General features: G+C 43.2%; 2 protein-coding genes across 2 annotated transcripts in view; one reads left to right on the top strand and one right to left on the bottom strand.

The window, feature by feature from the left end:
• bmf1 (BCL2 modifying factor 1) overlaps positions 1 to 24747 on the top strand; it is a 58914-nt gene that overhangs the window by 5522 nt on the left and 28645 nt on the right. The window lies entirely within an intron of this gene.
• Positions 12877 to 17549, bottom strand: LOC115566425 (adhesion G-protein coupled receptor G2-like). Its single transcript, XM_030392293.1, has 11 exons — positions 17493 to 17549; positions 17218 to 17374; positions 16975 to 17103; positions 16464 to 16574; positions 16332 to 16371; positions 15241 to 15341; positions 15043 to 15164; positions 14535 to 14800; positions 14362 to 14452; positions 13986 to 14269; positions 12877 to 13904 (listed from the first exon to the last, which is right to left on the bottom strand). Exons 2-11 carry the CDS (start codon positions 17365 to 17367, stop codon positions 13783 to 13785), a joined length of 1416 nt encoding a protein of 471 aa, XP_030248153.1. The 5' UTR covers positions 17368 to 17374; positions 17493 to 17549; the 3' UTR covers positions 12877 to 13782.

Genomic DNA, 24747 nt, shown 5'->3' with positions numbered 1-24747 from the left:
ATCTTTGCAGCGGGGAGAGATGGGGAAAATGGACAGCCCGCCATTATCAGTTTGACACATACTTTGCATTCTGAGTCACCAGAATCCACCTTTTATTAACACGCTCCATAATGCATAGGGTTATGCAAGAAAGACTCACAGTAGAAGTCATTACTCTCTTAGTGACTCATCATCCCATATTTATCACATCTAAAATGCTGACATAAAGCCTCAGTTTTAGTCTGAGACAGGACAGAACTGCGTTTCAGGGAACTTGCATTTTTGCAATTAATCTTTCAAAGAAGTTTGACAGAAAGACCCGCTTGGATTAAATAATGCTATCATAAATAAACACACTCGTTCTGTGAATCATTAACTGTCGGAGTGATACTTACTGGCTGTGCAACACTTGGACGATGATTTTATGAAGAAAGTGTCTTCTGGGTCACTGAAAACAAAATTAAAGTGGAAATCCACCTTGAAAGAGAAATCACTTGCACATGGGACACATTTCTTACACAGCTGGAAACTAGACAGACGCCACTTGTGGAATATCTTTTCTGAAAGTCTTCCAGTGATTGTGACTCGAGTGACACTTGAATTTTATTTCACAAGTTAATTTGACTAACCATGAATTATGTCAATGTACCACAATGGCGTGTGTTTTTTAATTTGTAGACCAAAATGAAACAAAACAAACGGGGCATAAACGTTAACAGTAAAGCACAGCACATAGGAATAAAAGCAGTATGTGTACAGTACTTTATGTGATCAGGAGTTTCCTGACCACGACCTACATATTCAAAAGCTACTTGGTTGATTGTTCCAGATTTTTGAAAGTCTGGGATTACATGGCACTCCAAGTGATTTAGCAGAGACACCTGTCTGTCTTGCTCAGCAGTCTTTCTCAATTCTCTCTGACCGTCATCATTCATCGTCCACTTTTATTTCAGCTCCACAATCTTGTAGCCCGTCTGCACGGACTGCTGTGTCTCAAAACATTGTGTATTGTGCGCCGGTATGTGAACCATTAAAACAAATACCAAATCAGTGAGTCACCTGAGAGTATGGGAGTGATGGCAGGAGAGAAGGGGGAAAGGGAATAAATCTTACATATTGTTTGTCGATTTAGAATAAGGTAATGTATGCTAGAATACTGCTTTGGTTTTATGATAAAGGGTTTATTTAAAGATATAATATGTAACAATATTTTAGTAATTTTTACTTATTTGTCAAGTTGGGAAGTCATTCTTCCGACTGTTCGTGTGTTTCATGTCAGGATGTGGGAGCAAAATGGACGCCATAAAGAAGATGATTTGCGCTTTATCGCTGAGAGCTCAAACTATGCTGTGATTATTGTAAGTCATTTTTATTTAAGTACTATTTGCACACAGGCATGCAAATCTTTTTCTCAGCATACTCATACTTATTGACTTGTTCGTCATAGTTTGTAAATCATTGCACTCCTGGGCCTTGTTGAGCTAGAATGAGTGTTGTCATACAAGATGTTGCCGTGTTTACTTTCAATGCAATACTTGGTATAACTCTGAATATGTTTTTTTTTCTGAGAAATGGTTAACCATGACAACATTTCGTCTCTTGATACCCAAGAAATCACATCATCTGCAGAGCATCTGCTCAGTCTGCTGCGATACAGGATGTTTCTGTTTCTTCTCTGTACTTTTTACCAACTCACACATTTATGAGCTGTTTTGTCTCCGTCTCTCTTTGTGACAGACTGTCCCAGACTGGGATCCCTGCATGCAGGGAGGCTGAGCTGGGCTGATCGGAGCTGAGGGGGCCAGCGGCTCAGCCACAGGCACACTGAACATTACGTGCCGTATAGATACTACCAGCGGGTTGCTCTTCTCATTGTGTAATTGGGCGGATAATGTTCCGTGATTCCCTCTCTTTTGCACCTCCGTATGTTCCGCTTGAGCAGCTCGGCGCATTTTAGTATCCTGAAAACGAAGCGGGGTCAGCAAGCGGTCGGGTTACCCCCCTCCACTGCTCCAATTCTGCAGATGAGCTGATGGTATCGCCACAGCAGCGGGACGGAGACATCAGAGGGCAGAGTTCATCCACTGTCCTGGGCCGTGAGGAGCCCTGCTGAAGGCTCACTGGTGCAATAAAATTAGCTTTCTTTGTGATTTAAATCATCAATATAAAATTATAAGCATATGGGAAAGAAAGGAGAGTGATCTTTGCATTAAAAACAAGAAATTCATACGAACAGAAACACTTTAAATCTACAAAAAGCTATTATTCTATGAGCGAGGAACAAGCAGAATTGAGTGTGTGGCAGTATATTGGGCCTGGGTGCCCAATTTGCTCACGACAGCCCAGCGTATCTGGGTTTGCAAATCATGGAGCAAGACCAGGGAATTAACATAAATTACTTCAAATCATGGCAGTTGTCATTTTTTTTTTTTTGCATTCTGACAGTATAGTTTCAATGTAGTTAGGGCCCTCCTCTTGATGTTGCTCCACCTCCTTTTCCTTGATTGACATTCCAGTTGTCTCAAGCTTAAAACATTTTCTGTATCCAGCCTGCTTCTGCTTATTCACGCTCCCTCATCCGTGATTTGTATAAATTCAGCGAGGGTAACTGTTTTGTCTTTTTTGTAAAACTTTCAATGGTTGTCAACCCATTTATCAGCTATATTAGTTCAGCTTCGGTTCTCAATTACTGACCGAAATCTCTCGCAAGATCTGCGGTCATTCAATACTCTCCTCGCCGCCTCTTGAGGAGCAGAGATTTCTCCGACTAGCTGCCGCAGTGTTTATACTTCTACAGAAAGAGCGATTACAGCTGACGTAAAATAACCGCGTGACCCTTGGGGATGACACAACTCCGGCAGACTCTTGCCCTCCGGGGCTCTTCAGAAGTAAGAGTTGTCATATTTGACTTTAGGTGAGAGATGATAGCTGCTTTCTCTGCGTCAGAGAGCATTTTTGTGCTGCAGAAAAGCCAGAGAGCAGTTCTAAAAATGATTTATCTGATGAGTTGATTTGCCCTGCGGATACTTTGTTCTCCCCATGTTTTGCCTGGATGATGATCTGAAATACAAATGACTATCGTCTGATTTACAAGTTACAAATGAACCCCAGATATTTCTAATTTACTGTCGCCTTTTTGTGGTGGTGATGCATTTTATTAGTGTGCTTGCTTGAGCAATACAGCTCAGAAAAATGATCAAGATGTTATTTTTTGGCCCGTGTTTGTTGGTTGGTTTGTCAACAGGATTACATAAAAACCACAGAAGGGACTTCAATGAAACTTGGATGGAGGATGGGTCTGGGGCCAGAATAGACCCAAATAACTTTTGGTAAGGATCTGGATAAAGAGATCGATCCAGATTTTTTTTTTTTTACTTTCTTTATCATTGTCAATGACCATTTTTTTGTTAATTTCTCAAGGAACAATGTATGGGTCTTGGCTTCAAACAGCATTCTGGGGACCTTATTTTCCTTTTTCAGTTATGGAAAAAGTGTATATTGCATTTTATTTATATTCTATTATTACCTCATTGATATTGTAAATATTACAATTCTGAGAACTACACAGTGCCCCTTTAAGTGAAATGAGGACTGACGTCTGACAAAATAAAGTGGCAAAAATGCAGTTTCTTTTACACATGCCGTATCATTTAATAAAAACCACCACTTTCCAGGCTTTCGTTTTACTCTGGCATGTTCGTGGGTCCCACTTCTACTGGAGTCCATCTCCTCCTCTCATCCTGTCGGACTGCAGCGCACCCTGTGGCCCGGCCCATGTGGAAGCAACCTGGAGCTGCTGACCTGTTCAGCTGTTGGGCTGAAATAGTCATACTGCATGCTAATGCCTTTGCAATTATGCAACACGGGCAGACATGACGACCATTTCACATCGATACATGCTGTTTTTGTGACAAGGTCTGGTAGCATGACTGAAGCGCTTATATCACTGCCACTTCTCTTTCGTGTGTAGTTAGAGAGTCAGAGGCTCTTGGAGTGAAAGAGAAATGCATTTACAGGGATTGTATCTCGGCCATCTCCTCTGTTTAGGTGTGGGAGAGGTTCAAATGCTACACTCAGTGGATTTTGTCTATATAAGGCGTGTTCTTTTCAGTGGTACACTCATTTATGGGGGAATGTAAACACATGGCTGTCGGCGGACTAATAGCCATTAGCAGTCCTATTGTTCAAGGAGAGAATGTCTAAGCTGACAGCCTTGATTGTACACCTTTATTGGTAGGTTCCATGTGGATATTCTCCTATATTTTACTTCTATTCTCTCTTGAGTGTAGTGGAAGCTGGTGGTAGTAAATTATCAGGAGGTAACGTGAAAGGTCCTAACTCTCCGAAGAGTTTGTGTGACGTGTGCTAATTCGCAGAACAGCCCCCGAAAAAGTTCAATCAGCGGGGAACAGTGTTTTTTTTTGTTTTTTTGTTTTTTTAATGGTGTTTTGAACCAGCCCTGCAGGCATAAATGGAGCGAGTGGTGCTCTGTCATTGTTGGGAACAATTCGACAGGCAAGTGCAATGAAGACGGATGTTGGTCCCCGTATTTCACATAGGATGATACGCATTTTCTTCCCCATTTGATATGCTTTGGCAACCTCTTGACATTAAAGGGACCTCAGGGAGGAGCTGCATTCGAGGCAGATGTGAAGGCCGAAGCCCGCAATTTGAGACGGACAAATCAAGAGGTCATTCTCCTGTTTTAAACCTCTTTTAATGCTAAACAACATACATTTTGTTAAGTGTGTAGGCCCACAGATAACTTTATGAATGGTGTAACCTGAGGCGGCCCATCCAAAGGCTTCCCTTGGAGGCAGACCCAGACACAAACAACCTTATAGTTTGACCTCCTTACCCTGTCCCCCTGCATCCTCTGCTGCCCCCTTTTCCTCTGTTGCACCCTCTGCCGAAGGTGATACATCTCCAAACCCCACAGTCTCTGTTGGCAAAAGAGAGGGCTGCCTCTCAACCCAAATAGCTTAAGAGAGAGCAGTCTCCGAGGAGTCCCCCCACCCCCCATGCTCAATGTATTCCATATGCTCACTCAGAGGCCGAGAGGCACCCTATACCTCACATCTGGCACAGACCACCTATGCTAGCTGACATATCCCTCCTCAGACGATCAGACCGGCTGCCTCTCAGTGGAGGGAAGCTGGCCTCGTCAATGATCTCCTCCTCTGATCTTTGTATTTGTTTCCAAACTAAAGACATCCAGGGGTAGTGGGTTTATCTGGCTGTGATCTGAGGAAACAGATTACTTCTTACTAATATTATCTCTTGTGAATGGCATTGTGACTATTATTTATAAAATACACAAAAGTAAGTAGGTATGTTCCTATTAAGTTCTGTGGCAAACAGCTGCATCCAAATTCTTAAGACTATTTAAGGTCCTTTTTTAACGTATTATTTGAACCTTTTCATGATCTGTGACCAAGTTGAAGTTGTTTTTATTTGTGCACAGACCATCTTGATAAATCAAACCTCCAACTTAACAATCTACAGCTGAACTTGCATCATAAATCTAGCTTGTACGGTAATTGGATGTAAAGGCAGAGGCCCTAACATACGGATCGGAGTATATTTTCCATAGTTTGCCATTGTGTTTTCCTATCCCTAAGTTTGCTTTTCTTCAAAGGTTAACTGAGGACATGGTGTGTGTAAGTAAGACAGATCTGATTGCTGAGGCTTTACCATGCAGGCAGCCCGCCACGCCGAGGTGCACTGAGGTCACCAGAGTGGTTTAGTAAGACTCCTCTAAAAGGTGAACAATATATCCTCCCTCTCACTTTTACACTCTCTGAGGAGAGGGAGGGGATTGCTCTTCTCCCCTCTTTCTCCTCCTTTGCTCCCTCGCTTTATTACCTCCGTCAGCCCTAATTTGGGTTGATGGGGTGGCTGTTGCATGACAAGACACATGTCTGGGCCCCTGCGTGAGAAGCCTGGCTCACTCTTGCTGGGCTTGTTTTCTTTGCGTGACCATGTCCCTCCCTCTGTCACTCCTGGCACCTCCCGGCGAGCTCCCCCTCTGACCCTGTTCATGCCCTCGTTAGCTGGCATGTGGCTGGTTTATTTGCTTTGGCCAGCCGCCCGTGTGAAAGGCACATTTTGACCACGCTCGGGGAGGGGTCATCTCGGAGGGGGAGCGATGGCAGAGGTGTTGGTGGAGGTGGTGGTGTGTGCGTGGAGGTGGAGACAATGAGTGGGGGGGGGTGGCACGATGAGCAGCTGAAAGAGCTCTGTGCTTTGCATGTTCATGATAATGTGCAGCTGGTATATCTGAAAGTGTGACATCGCTGCCTGGTCAAAGGGAAATATGCCCCACTGTAACTGCTTTTGAGGAATGGCATGCACAGGCAGGTCACTCAGAGTTTAGCGTCCATTGAGAGTTCCAGAAGAAAAGGGAGCTGGCGTATCGTGGCAGTGTGCGGAGATTTCTGTTGTTCCCGCTGATGTAATCCAACAAATGCTCACGCAAACATTCATGTCCATGCACACTCGCTCTCCTGCCAAAGTTCATCCATTGTATACTGAGTGAGTATACAAATATAGATTGGAGCAACGGGACAGGACTGACACGAATCTGCCAAACGGGGTTCATGCCAGGTTTAAAGGCTTCTCCCACACTCAGCGCTGAGCCTGGGCAGATTCTGCTCACACGCCAATGATACGAGAGGGAGTAAAACTGATCGAAAACCATTTAATTACATTACAAAATCAAAAATTACAGACACTGAAAGTCAAAAGTTACATTAAAAAAACAGCCATTCAGCAACAGGCCATAGGACACTCCACCGAACAAGGACTTCTTAACTGTAAGATTATTTTTAACAAGTGCAAATTTGCAATAGCTGCAACTAGGTTTGCACGGGTATCCACACATTTATGCATTCAGATTGACACAGCCTCACCAATGTGGCAAAGTGTTGCCACACTTGCACACCTGCACGCATGCAATCAAACCGACCGCCATACACGAACATCATAGTTCAATCTTTGCACTGGCTTCTTGTGTGTCAAAGGATTCATTTTGAAGTCTTGTTACTTGTCTATAAGCACTATATGGTCTCAGGCTTAAATACAGCTCTCATTATTCTTTACGAAGAATCCAGACCCGGCAGGAACAGCAAAAAACACGAAAAGAAAGGCAAAGCCACTCGAACCTGTCGCTGTAGTGTCCATGGTTTCACACATCTAGTTCGGTTGTGCCTCATTTTTCTCCTCTGCCTGTTCACCAGTGCCATTAACTTTTATTTAACCAGTCATACCCTTGATTAGAAGCAGCCATATTAGAGAGACTGGTGTCAGAAAATGCGTCTCCTTTCACGCAGGCGCGGAGAGAACAAGTGTGGCCGTCGCAGCGGTGTCTTCAAGTGCAGCTTTGTTGGCCGAAACTCAGGAGATGCGAGGCGCCGCAAAAGCCCGGCCTTCGTTGAAGTTAAGGAAAGGTCATGGTTACAATTATTATTAGAGCAAACATGCAGGCCTTTGATCAGATATAAACTCTTCACATCCATCCCTCCAACCTCTGCGTGGACCATCATTAACTCAACACAGCGGCCTAACACGAGACTGTAAAAGGCGATCGTTGTATCGTTATACCACTTGGTACAAAAGCACACGCACCTTGACGCACAGACCGTCATGAAAAATATGAGCCGTGACAGAGAAGTATAGGGAACTTTCAGCTGATGTCACTTCCCGCTAATCCTTTAAGTCGGAGAAGAGACATAGCGAACAGCAGCAAGACGAGGCCCATAAATCAAGCAGGATGTCGAGACAGCAGGATAACACAGCCCGACATGGTCACAAGTATGTTCCAGATTAACCTCTGCCACCGCTTCAGTCAGTACTTCTGCTGGGATGGAATCACTTGGAGCTGTCTGGCTCTGGAAGCTGGAAGTCATGCTTTGGCTGTAAACACAGACAATGGTCTCTAACGAGGATCTGAGGAGCAGAGTCACACCGCTCTTTGGTCTCTTGAGTCCGTAGATCTTATATTCCCGGCACAGCGTTGTGACATTTTTTCGCATGATGACTTTTAAACATGTTATTACAGAGCGATGAGTGCGTCACAAGGGTAGGACTCATCTTTCAAGCACTTTTAACGGACACGTTCGAGGAAGCATGTGAAGAAGATTTATTTTTTTCCAAATGAACACTCATCAAACCTAAATTGTGCGGTCTGACAGTACCATTTTGTGAAAGAGCTGGACCGCATATCGGGACAACGCACGAATAACTTAGCAGAGCCACATCCTTATGTTCCAAAGCTGCCATAAATGACAAACGAGACATTAAAAATGAGCCACGGAGACAATGAAAAAACAACCTTCCCCCTGCTGCTCCAGGAAACAAACTCTTCTGGTGGTCCCTGACATTAAACTGCCACTTACCCCAGTGCTAACACACGGATACAAACAAGATTTGATTAGGATTGGCACAGGACTGGATGCTTTTTCCGTATTTGTCTCCCCATGTGATCTCCGGGCTGTTTATTTACACAGTGGAATATATTCTCACACTTGGATGTGTAGAGGGAAGCACTATGGAGTGATTAAGTGCTCCCTACAGAGTGAGACGGAGGAAACAGACAGAGTTTATCACGCTTGGGCAAGTAACTTAGCTGAAATCAGATCCCTGTGGGCACACACACTCGAGACACAATGCACATTTGAACCTCTGTGATACAAAAACACACTCATACACACCCTCTTTCTTGGGAATCGACAAAAGAAAGAAAAACGCTTGATATTTGGACCCTTGGGGGCACTAGAAACAAGCTTCACACCTAACATTGACACATTTTCACATTATAAGGGCACGCTCACAAAATCAACAGTGGCAAATGTTCACCTGCCGTTCACTACAACTCCATATGAGCGAAGGGAAAAATGAAAGGAGTCATAATTCTGCACCCGTTATAAATGTAAGTCAAACATTTACTTCTTTTTAGCTCTGTTTTGGTTTCTACGTGCGTCGGAGAGAGATAACTATGATTCTAAATGTTTTGCTGCGTTCATCTGCTAGTCTTTTTTGCTGAAAACATCTTCTCGCTGCTGCTGCTGGGGGAAACTGTTTTGTTGAGAGTGGTGAGTGAACCGAAACAGCAAAGTTGCGAGCCATTGAAATTAAAACAGTGAGATGAGAGATGCTAAACCATGGAGTGAGGGAGCCATTTTTCCCTATCGTTAAACTTGCAATCTGCAACTTTCTTTCCCTTAACTCAACATCCCGATGTAAATACTGATTCAACAGAGCAATGGCTGGAGAGAAGTCAGACCATTCGTGCATACATTGATTCCTTATAAGTCGTCCGGTTAATATGCTATTTGGTCTGCTTTCTCCTGGAAAAATGTTGGTTAAAAAAAAAAAAAAGTCAAAGGAAGGATGTCTGCCATTGCGCAACCAAAACAAGATGAGGTGCCTCTATCCCCAGGTAACAGTGGAATAACTGGAAATACACTGCAAATATAAAGAAGAGGCAAATCAGGCACTGAGGGAGAGTGATAGAAACTGAGGTAAAACAACAGTGAATGCACGGCCATTTAATAAATGTAGAGGGCCGGTGTTGTGTCAGAGTCTGGTGCCCATGTTGGTGCGTTACCCCTCATCACTGGAACTCCAAAACATTCAAAACTGGCATTCTTTCTGCTGGATCAGTCCGTAACAAAACCTGCCTTGTTATTAGCGCAACAGGTTGTTTTACTCTGGCTTTAAGGAGCGATGAGATCAGGGTTTCTAGGTCAAATCGGGGTTGTTTTTGTTCACGTAACTTGTTAAATGGGAATAAAATCGACACAATTTGGTTTATTTCAGTTTCCATGCTTTGGCACCACATCAGGTCGAAGATACGTTACCAGCTTTAACCACGGCCACTGTAGAATACTGTAGATGCCTTTTTTAGAGCCGGACCCGGGCGCTCGTTTCCTACCTGTGAAGCTTTTGTTATTCTGCAGCATTAAACCAGCGGGTGAATCAGTCCCTGTGGTGAACTCTCTTAGCACTGTGGGAAAGCCTGCACCATTTGTGTGAGGCGAATACCACAACTTCACCAAGTGTGAATTTTAAAGGCCGAACGACAGCCAAGTTAATAGCGAGCAAACTAGGGCGCAGAATGAGTGAATCCAGACGACTTAAGCCTCTTAACCGACAGCTTTCAAGCCTCTAAAGTGCGGGACCGAGCTAGTAGTTATGATGTCTGTTTGAATCCTGGTTGAATGAGGGAAATGCGTCAGAGTGAAATGCTGGCAGCAGCGTATTAAAAAGAATGAAGGATGATATCATGACATGTTTACCACATTTCTGTGGAAATGTTCGAGATTAATCACATGTGTTATCAATACGTTTTTTTTATTTTTTTTTATTGATTTATTTATTCAGCCTGCTCTTAAAGCTCTCAGCATCTGTGAAATACAACTTTTCTTACTGCCACTGAAGGTCGCTTTGTTGGCGGTTTGTAAAGTAACAAACATCATAAATTCTCATCTTGTTTCTATTTGTCCGTTCTGACAGTTCAACTAAAATCTACCACAAAGTTCCTGACGCTGTCGCATGCAAGACTGTGCAACACAAACCTCATAGTCGTCAGTGTCGGACGCACGATAGAGTGATTTTGATGAACCTGCTGACATATGACGGACAGATCCGAATGTGTGAGAGTTGTTTCACGTTCCCACTCTTGAGTGAGCGATGAGGAGCCGCTGAGGTAGCGGGGGGACAGAGAGAACCCCCCCCCCGTTACGTGACACGAAGGCCGAACGATCCTTCCTGCTGTTGCACATGACGTGAGAAGGGGAGACAAGCAACTGTAGGGAGGAGAAGCTTGAAATCCAGAGGTCACGCTTTCTATCCCAATGTTTCAGCAGGTCGCGCCCTCTGTCACCTCCCCCTCCTCCTTCCCAGTCTCCCGTTTCGTGACCCCTGCCTTCTCACCGCATCGTCTTCCTACCTGATGAAAGATGTCGAGGACAGAGCTGGAGCCGACTTCCAGGACTGTGTGCGTGCATCTGGAACCATCTGGCCACCCCTCCCGAAAACACAAGGCGGGGTGTTGTTTCGAGACTTTTTCCCCGAGTCAGGGCCAGTAACCTGAAAGCACCTTGGATGTCCCCCCCCCCTTTCTCTCCCTGCTTTCCTGTACGAAGCGGCCTCATTTCGTGCTCCCTGCAAAAGTAACACAGTTCCTCTGACGCACCCGTCATAAATCTACACACTTAACTGCGGGCCCTCAAATCTATCAGCCTGAGTGCTTTGAGTCTGGGGGCCACATCATGACACGCAAGGAGGCGGGGGCACTCAGTCACGCAAGCGCTGCCCCACGCTTGGACCTCAGCCTGATTTTACTGCAGCCAGCAGGGAAACCAGACGCTACAAAGGCCTCGGGTCCACATCAATTTTCACGAGGAAAGTTACTAGGAAATAAATCATTTTGGGGATTTATGAAAAACGAGACGGGGGGTGGGGGGACGGGGGGTTGCGAGGAAGCGTGCTGCCTTGACCCAAAGAAAACGGCGAAACAGGGCTGCGTAAAAGTTAGCAAACCTTGAGATTGCAAGAAGGGTCAAATTTATGGGAACAAGAAAGAAAGAGAAGCTGTTTTTTACATAGTTGCATATCATTAAGTTAAAATGAAAGATACACCTAGCTGCATATTATGTTATGACTAGTCATAATTCCTCCAGACACGCAGGGTTCCAGGAACAAGACCTCGGGCTTTATAGGTCATTTGAGATCAGCAATTTGGCTTTTACAAGGCAGGATTCAGTCCAGACTCCATTTAATAAAACACACGCAAGGCCGATGTTGCCTTTCCTGCACCTGAAATACGCCAATCATAAAAACCAAACCTATTCACACTTCAGGAACAGTGTTATTATTATTTTTCCTGTTCTGCTAAAGCCTAACGATCTCCAATGAAAAGGAGGTTAGAAAAGGCTGCATGGTGTAAATGTTCCACTTTTCCGGGAATTAGTCCCCTTCCTTACTCACTTTATCTTTCATAGGAGCCTGCAGCAGCGAAATCCACTCACTTATTCCTTCACCTTTATCTCAGTATCACAGGGACAGTGTTTTGTGTCATCAGTCGCACAAAATGTGAAGACGCGTGCCAATGTGTTGGTGCGTCTCCAAGCCACCACGCTCCATGTGGTTAAAGACCGAGCGCAATTAAGCTGTTTCTGGGTTCCCCTCCACCAAAAGAAACACATCCAGACATGTTAAATTCTTACCCCGGTGTCCACATTTGCACTCCGCTTAACAGTCAGTTTTATGGGACGACAGGAGAAGTGAACACTCCTCACACGCCAGCATCGCGAAGTCTTCTTCTTTTTTTATTTTCGTGCATTTCATACTGGTCTATCTATTTTCCCTCTTTCCAGAAAGCAGCGAAACCACACTCACCACAGATCATAATCTCCGTGTGGGAAAACGTTTCCTGACTTTTGATTTTGCACATGAATGAATGAAAAGCAGCGTTGTTGATCTTTGGCTCAAATAAGTCCACATGCTTGGCTGTGAAACCCCTAGTTCAAATTGACTTTTTCTTCTCTTTTCTTTTTTCTACAGCGTGTTTCACCATCATTTACCACAGCGCCGTGATTTGCAATCGCAGCCTGCATGCTAATGTCAGTGCTCAGACGAGGCCTTTGCTGCGGATTCCTGTCGTACGGACACACACAGGTACATCACAGAAGCGCGCTGTGCTCCGCATGAAAGGCCGTTTTTTTGTCGGGGCAACACAAATCAGATGTGTATGGCTGTAATTACCCTAGTTTTCAGTTGGCACGCTGCGGTCATTTAGAAGATTAATCAGTCATAGATAAATAAACAGGCTTCGCTCTCTGAATGTCACTCCCTGGCTCTACACACAGAGTGCAGCATAAGTAAAGACTGAGGTAGACAGAGATCCCATAAACTTTATTACACCAAAAAGTAAAAGGATACATTTTTAGCCTTAAATCTCCAGAAATGTATGTTCATCAAGTGTACATAACGATTGAATTTTCATTTTTGGCGAACTCCTTTAACAAACCACTGTGATTACAAATGATTTCATAAAACAGCAGCAGAGTATACACACGGAATCATACATGGTCTAACATGGTTAAAGATTGAAACTGTTGTGAACTCTTGAATGTTGAGTACATTAGATGGGAATCATCACGTACAGAGAAAAAACATATATACAAAATGAATAGGTAGCAACAACAAAGATCAGAAAATCCCCAATGCAGTTTGCCAAGACTTACTAAACTCATTAAATGATATAAATGCTACTTAAACACAATCGCATTTCAGAGAACAGTTGCGACATCATGCCGTGCCCTCGGGCCTCCCATCACTAGGTAGCCATGAGCTCATTTTTTCTTGTTAGCCAGTTTAGGCTCCCCGCACAGTGGATACTGCTCTCTGTAGGCACAAACTAATTATCTGCAGGCACGCAAAGCGCTAGCTGGCTAGCTCGGCCCCCCGACACCGTTAAGCCTATGAGGGACAAGACGTCCCTTCAGCTTTAGAGGATTTTCTTCTTTTTCCCATCTTCAGTCCACGTGACAAACACATCCGTCACAAAAGGGGGTAATATTTTCCTCTTAAACATTTGCATTCCTGTGTATGACTAAAGCTTTAATTCAGGCACTCTGTTGTGATATACTCTGAGTGAATCACAACCCTTGCTGCAAAGTTTTCTCAGCAAGTCAGACGGGGCTTGTGCCTGACCAGACGAAATGAAATGCTGCCCTCTTGTGTCAACATAATCTCACATCACTTTTTTGGAAGAATTGCCAGTACTGTACGGACACTTCATTGATACGGGGATGTCATCACTGTGTTTGACGTAGCCGTGCTGCTGCTGCTGGCCGCGGTGTTTCTGTCCCCTGTGGCCGTCTTGCTGGAATTGTAATAGTAGATGAAGAGGAAGAAACCTGCAAACAACAGGGGAGGTGGGTTACAAACTTTGCGTTACTCTGAGGCAGTGTGAGCGTGGTTCAAACTTTGGAGGGTACCTTGAAAGGAGTTGAGGATGGTGAAGATGTAGTAGGAGGGTATGAGCAGAGGTCCATGGCTGAAGAAGGCAAAAGCCCAGGTGAGGCCGAGCAGGAGGACCAGACCTATGATGGAGAAAGAGTTTTTCTTGATGGAGCTGACGTTCTGGGCCTTCTCTTCCTTGGGTTTTAGGATAACAATCTGACGCATGGTTGTGATGAAAACTATAAAGGTGAAGAGGAACACGATGGCATAATAACCAATGTTCACCCCCTGGTGGACAGCAGCATCAGGGATCCAGCACCTGAGAATCATGTAGAAAAATTATGATCCTCTTCGAAAGTTGAATCTCTTTTCTGTTAATAATGAAATAAAATCAGAGAAAGAGTTGCTCACATTTTGGATGAACTCCCATTATCAGTATGAATGACCACGTAGTCATAGTTTCGAGAGGCGAGGAGACCAATCACCACCACAGCTGGTGTGCCTGAAGAGGACGACATTTACATGTTTTGGTTTTTTTCCTGCTTTGAATTAAAGCATGTCTCGCTTAGTTTCAGTTTTCTTACCCCATCCTGCGACGTAAATCTTGGTCAGGTAGTGTTTGATCTCTGTAGGGAGCTTCCATAGGTTAAAGTACAAGTGTATGGCCTCCATGAAAAACCAGGTGAAAGTGGCCAACATGGTGTAGTGCATAGTCGCTGCCATCGCCACGCATGCGCCAAAGTTCCCCAGGTTGGCAATGCTCTCGTTGGTCAGGAAGGACAAGTTCAGGGTGAACATGGCGACGAAGAGGTTGATCAGGATCTTTGTTGCATCGCTTGCTTTGCCTTTTCTGTGGAGTGAGTTTTGGGGTCAACCAAGGCTTTTACAGGGACAGTTCACCCCAAAATCTAAAATATATATTTTTCCTCTTAACAAAGGCAGTCATCTATGGCTGATATCTGCCAAACTCAGCAACTCACACCAAAAGAGATGGATCAATAGCAAGACAGGTAAAGGGAAAAATATGCATTTTTGATTTTTGGCTGAAAGTATAGTCAGTTAGAATTAAAAATCTTCCCTGTTATTCCTTACCTGATAAGACAATGCATGAAGAGAGCCACTGCCAAGAAAACCATTGACATGCCGCAGCCAATTGACGTGATGTAGGTCAGAGCTTTGAAATCTGAAGAGCTTATGTTCTGAGGCACAGGTGACTGGTTGTGAAAAGAGACGTGTTAGGTTATGTGTGAAACGATCAAACTGAAATGACTTGTAAGGCCATTGTCTCACCATCAGTATTGCAAAAAATGTCAGATGAGAGCACTGGCATGTGATGCTGCCATTTTTATCATTTGTCTCACAGCCATCCGTGGTCCAGTTTGCTTGTTTTCCTACAACGACAGAAGACTTTACTGTACTTCCTTTTTTTCTTTTTTGTTCTTTCTCTTTTTCACATTAATAGCTGAGGGAGGCGTGACAGCGGCTGAGTCACTGGAGTAAAGCGTTTGCATCCGACAAATTGAGTCATATGACATTCAAATTACGTCCTTAAGTGCTGACTGTCATGGCAGGATGTCGAGAGGATGGTGTCAGTCTTACTAGGTGGAGGGCTGCCAAGCCAGGGACCACTGTTCAAGACTGTGTTCCAGTAATTGTAAGCATGAAACCATTGAATGTTTTTAAAGCAACATTATGCAGAAATCCGTTTTTTGTGCGACCACTGCTGAAACAAAACAAATCCCAGGTTTCTGTCACAATATTATCAGATGTAATGTCAGGTGAGCTAACTAGCTAACCACAGCTACAGTTAGCAGCAGTTAGTGGTTATTTTAGCACCACTGTAAATATTGAAAGTTGGCATCACTTTAAAAGAATGACAAAGTGAAGTAGACTAATCATTTTCCAGTTGTTTAAACTGCTTGTACAACTTAAATTCAGTAGTCAACTTTACTTGGTAATTCTAAGGTAATAGATACAAGCAAATGGGCAGATACACCATTCACCTCAATAAAAGTCGGTGTTTGATCACAATTGTTTTGAAGCTGTTATTATGAGGTAAAATAGCTACATAATGTTGCTTTAATGAGACTGTAGGACATTTTCCATGCTTATGGCAACAAAACCGGATATTTGTCTTGGCGCCTTGGTTCTGTCGCCTATACAGGTTTTTTCCCAACTCTAAGCAATTGGTTTTTGTGCCTAAACATAAACAGATCATAAGCAAAGCATTTTCATGAGAAAGAAGGTTCAACATGCAGACATTTAAAGTTTCAACATGTGTGACAGAAACATAGGTTGCCATCATTTATTCTGACGAATGGGCTGCATGTGACAAAACAAGTACTGATATCGCACATCGGAAAGTTTTACTCTTACAGTACCTTTGCCATCCCACGACATACAAGAGGCGATTGATCCATTCTGTATTAGAATAAGAAAAGGAAAAATCAGTATACTCATTCTTTCCTTGACCGATTCATATTCATATATCTTCCAGATTTCTTTTATTTCACCTTGTCCATGACATTGTATTGAATGTCTATGGTTTTTGAGAGATTGGATATGGCTGCCCCCATTTCAATCCCAATCATCTCATTGTTGAGAAAAGTGCCGCTGGAGTCCTCCTGTTGAGAGGGGAGCACCGTTTATAGTTAATGACAGGAAACTGATGTTAAGGATGTAACTATATATTAATTATAATTATATTAAAGGTGCAGTGTGTAAGACTTTTTAGTTTTAAACTTTAAGAACTGAACAAAATGTGAAGAGATAACTGTTGTGCTGTCATGTCAAAGATGCGTATGTGTTGTGTTGCGGAGATTTCTACTGAAGTTAGCACGCTAACCAGCTAGCAGTATAAACACCCACAATTTTACCAATAAGCCTGCTGCTAACCAGGCAAACTGCAGCTACTTAGCAGTTACCACTAAGTATGAGTATGAATTTGACAGGGGCCAGCTCTTCCATATTGCACCTTTAGTTGTCAAAATGACATAATGTCAGGTGCACTTTACTTGACTTTACCCGACGCACTCCTGGAAAAACTACGACCGCAGCAAATGAGCCATTCCTCTTTACTGCCATTCCGCTGGCCTCTTTGGGGATGTGCACCAGCCTAGAGTAGTCTGTCTCCGAATATTTTTTCTCAAGAATCTACAAAAAACCCACCAAAGGATAAAGATTCAGAAGATTTTCAGACAACTCAGATGAATTCACCTTTCTCTCTTGTTATTGTGTTTTACTTTTGCGTTGCTGCACAATGCATACCTTGACATCGTCTCTTGTTGTAACACCGACGCTGATGCTGCTTTGTTCTTTCGTGGCGAGTTTAGTAATGACTCCTTTAATATCTCCACTAGAAATGCCGGCTGAGGTGGAATCACCCAACTTTTCCACCAGGGCAGAGATAATATTCATGATATTTCTGTCATGGAAACAAATCATTTATATTTTTTATAGCAAGCTAAGGTCACAATGCCACACCAAAATGACGCAGCCGAGTCCAACAGTGTGTGTGTGCGCTGTGTAAGTTGGACACTTACGCTGCATATTCGAGGCTGCCATTTTTGTCAGGGGGGGGGATATTAAAAGAAACAGGAGAAGAGGAAGAAGAAGGAGTAGAAGAAGTAGGAGGAGGAGAAGAAGAAGAAGAAGAAGAAGAAGAAGATGAAGTAGGAGAAGAAGAAGTAGGAGGAGGAGGAGAAGAAGAAGAAGAAGAAGAAGAAGAGGAGGAAGTAGGAGAAGAAGTAGGAGGAGGAGGAGAAGAAGAAGAAGAAGTAGGAGGAGGAGAAGAAGAAGAAGAAGAAGAAGAAGAAGAAGAAGAAGAAGAAGAGGAGGAAGTAGGAGAAGAAGTAGGAGGAGGAGAAGAAGAAGAAGAAGAAGTAGGAGGAGAAGAAGAAGTGGTTCCTGTTGGATTGCATATCCACCCGCAGTGTCTGTCTTTCGTCGGGCAAATGGTGAGGTTGACATTTTTTTCTGCAGAACAAAACACAAACACACAAACTCAAGAGAAACAATTGCCTTTTACAGAATGACTACTGAGGTGTGTTTAACATACTACAGTGTAATAACCAAAATGACAATACCTTTGCAAACAGCTCCTGAACAGGTTCCACAGAAGTTGTCTTGGCTCAATCTAATATTCTTAACACCTTTAACACATTGAAACACAATATTAGGTGTTGTATGTGTGGTAATGTGTAGAGTAGCAAGAGCTGTGGTAAATGTGTGATTTTACCCATGTCCAAGCACTGGTGAAGGTTCAAAAGGAAACCTGCAACAGAATAAATGGTGTATGAGATGACTGGATAAAAGAGGATGAATTAATGAATATTTTATTTTCGTCTCTGGACATTTTTCTCGACCCGTCCCTCATTGAATTATTCACACATATTAACTAACACCAAAAATAATAATCTAGTAGCACGGTAGATCAGCATCTGAACAGAAACACCATCCAACTGTAAAGACCTCCCCCAAATGAGAACGTTCAAGGAGATAAAAAAAAAAGAACAGAAACAAAAAAAAAAAGCAAAAACTCACAGCCCAGTTCCCAGGGTGTAATGTTAGCGGTCAACTTTCTGCCAACCACAGATATGTGGCATTGAACCAGAGGCAGAGGAACCAGACTGACATTTGTACGAAACGTGTTGTATTACATTCACAGTTATAACATGACTTTGTCATTAGGAGGGGGAGGGCACCCCTGGATATTTTCAGGAGACCCTCGGGACATCTCAACAAATATCAACCTGTATTGTGGAGACCAAAACCGAATATACTTCATTGATGGTTGGGCCGTCTCCAGCAGATATGATATCAACCATGATATTTCTCCTAACCCTAGACAAGCGGTTTTTGTGCAGAAACCTAACCAGGGCATAAGCAAATCATTTGGACCAAAGAAAAGTAGAGGAAAAATGTAACCTAAACAAATGTAAAGTTTCCAAATAAAGACATGTAAAGCTTGGTCTTAACTGTGATTTAACAAATGTACTTTGCTAACCTTTATCTGAGCAATCAGATAGAGAGATCAGATAAGCACAAGACACATTCCACAAATGCAAACAAAACAGAGCGTTTCTGCATCAGTATCCATTAGTGCCAAACACTGTCCATTTGTTCCAGTTAAAAGCATGATCGTGTTACCTTTCTCCTCCCATCCCATGCTTCAGAGAGATATTAAAAAAAATGCAAATACATTATCAAAGTGGTATTCAGTTAAAGCTCCTCAATACCTGTCAAATCTAAATCAGGAAATAATTTCTCTTATATCATGATATAAAGGACTGTATGAAATTAAATAATTTTCATTCTCCACCCGATTTAACTCACAATACACACAGATTCTGTCGCCTTCAGTCACACCTCTTTTTTAAATCATTCCTAACATATTTTTCTCATTTATTATCTTACTTAAATAAAAGATAACTTCAGATTGGGCTTTTTTCTTTTCTTTTTACAGATTGTGAGCATTTAGCCAGGACTGAGCTCCTCCACCTCCACATTTGCTATTTGGAGGTACTGTTATTGTCCTGTCCACCGTTTTCTAATAAAAATTTTGACCAACAGGGGGCAATCTCACTGCACTGGTGTCCAGCAGCCTGTCTGTTGACAGCATGCAATGACATGTTTTGTTGGATTTTTTGGTGCGTGAGTATCTCTCAAATAAATAAGACTTAAAGAAATATTCCTGACTATATCTAAACTATATGATTCATTTATCAGCATTACCTGAAGTTTTGTTGTAGAACTTTGAAGGCATACACTTGTTATAGTTTTGTTCCGGTTCTGTCATCACAACAATATCTTGCTTTGATAGAGTCTCGTTATCCAGAGTCAGGCTGTACTTCTTGTTAAGAAGATCCCCTACTTGGAAGCCGCAGTTGAAATCGCTTCTGTGACAACAGCCTTAAAAACACAAACCACAATACATTTAGATTCATCAAAGGACCAAGACAACAAATTAAATTGTATTTTATTTTTTTTTTCTATCAATCAGGTAATTCTACCTGCTTGTTCATTGGTCCTGTTGACATCGAAACAGAGTTTGAGTCCACCTGTGCTGCGATTGCGATAGACAACCTCTGAAATATGATGCAAAACCACAGTTCAATCTGGATTTTTCTTTTTAATTTCAGTCACAGATAACTATCCCTGGACAGTGTAGTCAAGCTTACCTGATGGAAATTTAAATTGAGCCTCTACATCCTTGGCACTGACAAGCAGTACATTTTTTTGGCTGCAGATCTCTAAAATGACAAAAATATAATATAAATGTGAATCTATAGACCAGGCAATAATGGTTTTAGGTTAGTTCCTGCTAAACCTACTCACCTGAGCTCTCAGATATGCTGGGTTTGAGGAGTATTCCAAAGAACAGGATTAATGCAGTCATCCAGCGACTCATTCCATTTAGTGGTAACATCATCCTAAGAGTGAGGACAACATGTAACCATTATAGAAATACTTGATCTGACTATTACCTCTTTAGGTTATGATCAGATCAATGATGTATCATTAAGCTAACTATACGCCTTCTTTTAAGGGCAGCAGTTTCCTTTACCTGAGTGAGATGACATTCAGCGATGTGTTTTCAGTGGCTCACCTCAACCTGACAGGCAAAACATGTTACGGATAAGAATTCCACTGAAGTCCAATGACCCCTCCTGTCTGATTTACCTTGCAAATCACTTCTCATGTTTGCATTCTCAGCATGGAGCTGGCGAACTGTCGCGCTCCTTTAGGAAGAGGAGTAAAGCTCACCCGTGCTTCAACTCTGTTAGATGTTTTACATTTAAGACAAATCTTGAGATGGGCTTACGATTTTAAGAAAAAGCTCCGGAATTCCCAAATTTTCCAGTTAGTGGGGCTGGGAATGATGCCACATTTTACAGTAAAAGAAAATCTTTTTATAAGCATTTGTACATTGGTTCACTGGCTCACCTCAAGCCATGCTGGTGGTGTGGCTCTATATCCAGAGTGAATGATCTCAACAACTATTAGCACAAAGGTTAATAGTCGCCAAAGCATGAGTTCTACTTGCTTTGGTGTTCCCTACACTTTCCTCTTGTGCCACCACAATTCACGTTTATGGTTTGGAGTGAAATGTCTGAAATTTGCTTCACACAGTCAAGCACCCCTCAGGTGAAATTCAAAAAAACTTTCAGCATTTTCAATTTGTTTTTCAACTCAGTTTTATGACAAAACACCAGCAAAACTAGGTTGTCAGACGTCTCGGGTGTGCTAGAAAAGTTTTGTTTATGCTAATTAGCAAATGTTAGTACGCTAACATGCTAGACCAGTGGCTCCCAGAGTGGCAGGGCGAGGTGAGGCCAGGAGTTATAACTGGTGGGAGCTGCGGGAAGGCGAAATAAATTAGCAAAGCACGGAGAGGTTTTTTGGAAGGACTCCCAGGTAAACTTAAGCAGACAAACACACTAAACATGACAACAACCAAAACGAAGACAAGACCCACCAGTACGATGGTGGGTAATGAAGAGAGTCCACAGTGTGTGGGGTGTCTGAAATTATTAGTTTTGACAGAATGATGCTAAACAAGTTCAGATTCTGTTCTAAGGTATTAATTATTAAAAAGAATAAAACATTTCAAAATACACACGTGTGTGTGCAGGTGTGGGGGCTTGAAAATCCATTATCCACCAAAGATGGGGCCCTGCAGACGTTTGGGAACTAACGCACACAACGAGTGAAACAACCACCCCGGCTCTGCCCTTAAGGAATAAAATCTATACCACCAAAGTGGCAAATCAAGTTTCCAGAGCCACCCAGTATGCCCGCTGACTTACTTGTGAAGTTTATTTTAAAAAAATAAATAAAAAAAACACCTAGACCAACCAGTAAAACAATGATGATGGCTTGGGTCTGAGTTTTTGTGAATCAACATACTGTATATTAAGTCTGACCTGGTGTCAGTGAAGTGCTGGAAGAATCAAATAGAATTATATGAATGAGGCCAGCATAAGGTGTGAAAAAAGGTTTTACAGATACACTGTCAATGTGTGCTGTGTTGTGCAGTCTGAATGAGATTCAAGCCTTTGATCTCCATTCCTGTTTTTGAACGCTACATTACAGCCAACATAATGGTGCAATAGGAAATAATGCAAAACCCACCTATCATTCACACAGGTTCACACAGTTTCGGCATGTTAGATGCAAATAGAATAAACAAATTACTTTCAACCCTGCCATGCAAAGAGAGTGTGGACAGTATGCTTGTACACTTTTTTGCATTTTGTGCGGAAATGAATTCATAGAAACTGTTTCCCGTTTGTGTTCTGAAGTAAGGAGGCAGGCTCAGAGGACTGACGGAGGGGAGGGTGCACTCGAGATGAATTCGATGTTTGAAAATGTGTTGATGCTGCCCCCTGGTGAAAAGAAGAAAGTTATCACTCCTGTGTCTCAGCATCATTCAACACAACTTTAAAAGGGGCACTATGTAGTTATAGAGTTGACACTATTGATAAGGTAATGATTCAAACTCTTATCAGTAACTGTACGAACAAACGGTTCTCAGAGGAAAATAAGGTCCCCAGAACACTGTTTGAAGCGACAAAGGTGGCAGGGTCCGCCACATATAAACAGTAAAACGGTATGAATTTCTGTTGTCCCTTTGTGGTCAGATTGCTTCTTCAGAGAAAGATCTGCCTCCTCTGATAAAAAAAAGTCGTCCCCGCCCCCCAAACTACATCGTGCAGATTTAAATATAACAAGCCTTTTATTGATCACCTCTTTCTGAAAACATTTTGGCCTTAACACCTTTTTTATATCGTCTGGAATGTTGCCAACGGGCTAATGCAACCCTGAAAACATGAGAGGCCCGAACAGACAGCGCTGCAGATAAACAACGCTGCGGCGGACTGCAAATTGACGGATGGCAGAGCCTTTAGAGGAAAAACTCGAGCTCCTCTGTGGTTGTTAACAGGTTGAAAATGTCATTATAGCCAGCCTGCTGGCCTGCTAAGGCAATTACCGCCCCCACCAGCAGCACTAAACACATTTAAGACCTGATCGCAGTCTGGATAGGCCTGGTCGGATTCATTGATGGAGTTTTTATTGACAGCTTGGAGTTAACTCAGCGTATTGAACCGTGCGGTCGGTCTGGTGATGTCATTGTTATCCTCATTAATGCCTGTGTGGCCATTAGCTTATTGTTAGCGCTACATAATGCCGCCAGGTGAGCAGGCAAACTTCTCCCTCCATTAAACTGTCACTTGCTTCATTTATCATGTGCAAATTGAACAGCTATTATGTTAGTGATGCTTGTAGTCGATGTATTAAGTGATTTGTAAATCGCTCTATGTTCCGCCAGCGCTCATCAATAAATAAATTGCCGTTGCCTGGTGTGAGGCCAGAGATAATTAAAGCCGTTTCTCCTGTTTCTGCAGGCTTTTTTCACCATGTTGTTGTTGTTTTCAGGAGCGGGTTTCTTGGTGGTTTGTTGCACGATAGGGCCGAGGGCTCGGTGCCGTATGGCAAATGAATATTTGATGGCCCTTAATGGAGCCTTCACCCTCACAGCTCCGTTGTTTCCCACCATGCACAGCGGAGGACTGTGGTGGAGCTATGTGGTCGGCATCCATTTTGGCGCTTCCCTGGTGAATTTGGTCGCCTGTCTGGTCTTGCCACACAACAGCTGCCCGTTATTTCGTCATGACAGTTGGGGGCCTAGCTATAAAGCTTAACAGGCAGACAGCTGCTGGTGACGCTGAAGCTCAGTGGTATAACACAATACACCAGATCCACGCCCCTGCCCTCGGTCCTGTGCCCTGTGCGTGAACTTGTCCTCATCAAGGTCAGCAGATCACCTGCCGTCCATGACGGAGCGACGGCCTCATGTTACACATCAGCCCATATACATCTGGATGCATGTGTCAATGTTTATGTCCAGTGGGTATAAAACATTGTCCGCATCAATCCTGTTGAGGAGATTAGGATCTATACTCAGGGGCGATATGACGCAGCCTGTCGTTCCAATTAGGAAAGTGACAGTGAGGCAGAGCAGCTATGCATTTCACTCGGTGACCTCATCTTCCATACAGCACAATCCATAACTCTCTGACAGAGACTAATGTTTCACTATCGGCCTGGTTGTGTAACCGGATCCTGCAATCAAAGTGTTTGGGAGTCTTGATGAAGATCAGATGAAGGGTGTGAGGAAAAGGAGGAGCGGGCTCGGCCTCGTGCTGGAATGTGGGATATCGGAAGGTTGTGTGTTGTGTGTGTGTGTGTGTGTGTGTGTGTGTGTGTTCGAGGCACCTGTTTGTGCTGTCTTTGCATGTCCGAGCCTGTGTACACGCATTCGCACACACAATCACAGCTGCCCCTCGCATTACACAGCTATTTCTGACCTGCTCAGTCAGCCGAAGGCACTGGGGGGACAGATGGGTCACTTTCTCTTTTGGTTAATAACACAAACACACGCTCACAGTGTGCGGCAACAGTACATCAAAGCTAATCTTCTTGTGGTATCTTTGAATGTACAGTACAGTGACTCTTTGTTCACCTCAATGACGGTGTCTGTCACCCCGCACAACCATGACTGATGTGGTGGAGGGTTGAGCTCACTGATTGCCTTACAGCCACGGTGTAAAACCAGATCGGCATGCGGCTAAAACATTTCAGATATAAATCAGTCTAATGCAGCTGGGCTCGTTCTTGGGTTACCCAACTACAACCGCAGCCCCCGCCTCGGGTCTCCTCCGTACAATAGTTTCGTGTCAGATACAGTGTGAAGACAAAATGTGGAGAAAACATAGTTTATGAACTGTGGAGATT

Source organism: Sparus aurata, chromosome 16 (assembly GCF_900880675.1).
Source record: "Sparus aurata chromosome 16, fSpaAur1.1, whole genome shotgun sequence".
Taxonomy (NCBI): Eukaryota; Metazoa; Chordata; class Actinopteri; order Spariformes; family Sparidae; genus Sparus; species Sparus aurata.
The sequence above is the reverse complement of the archived record's forward strand: the minus strand, read 5'-3'. Positions and strand labels throughout refer to the sequence as shown.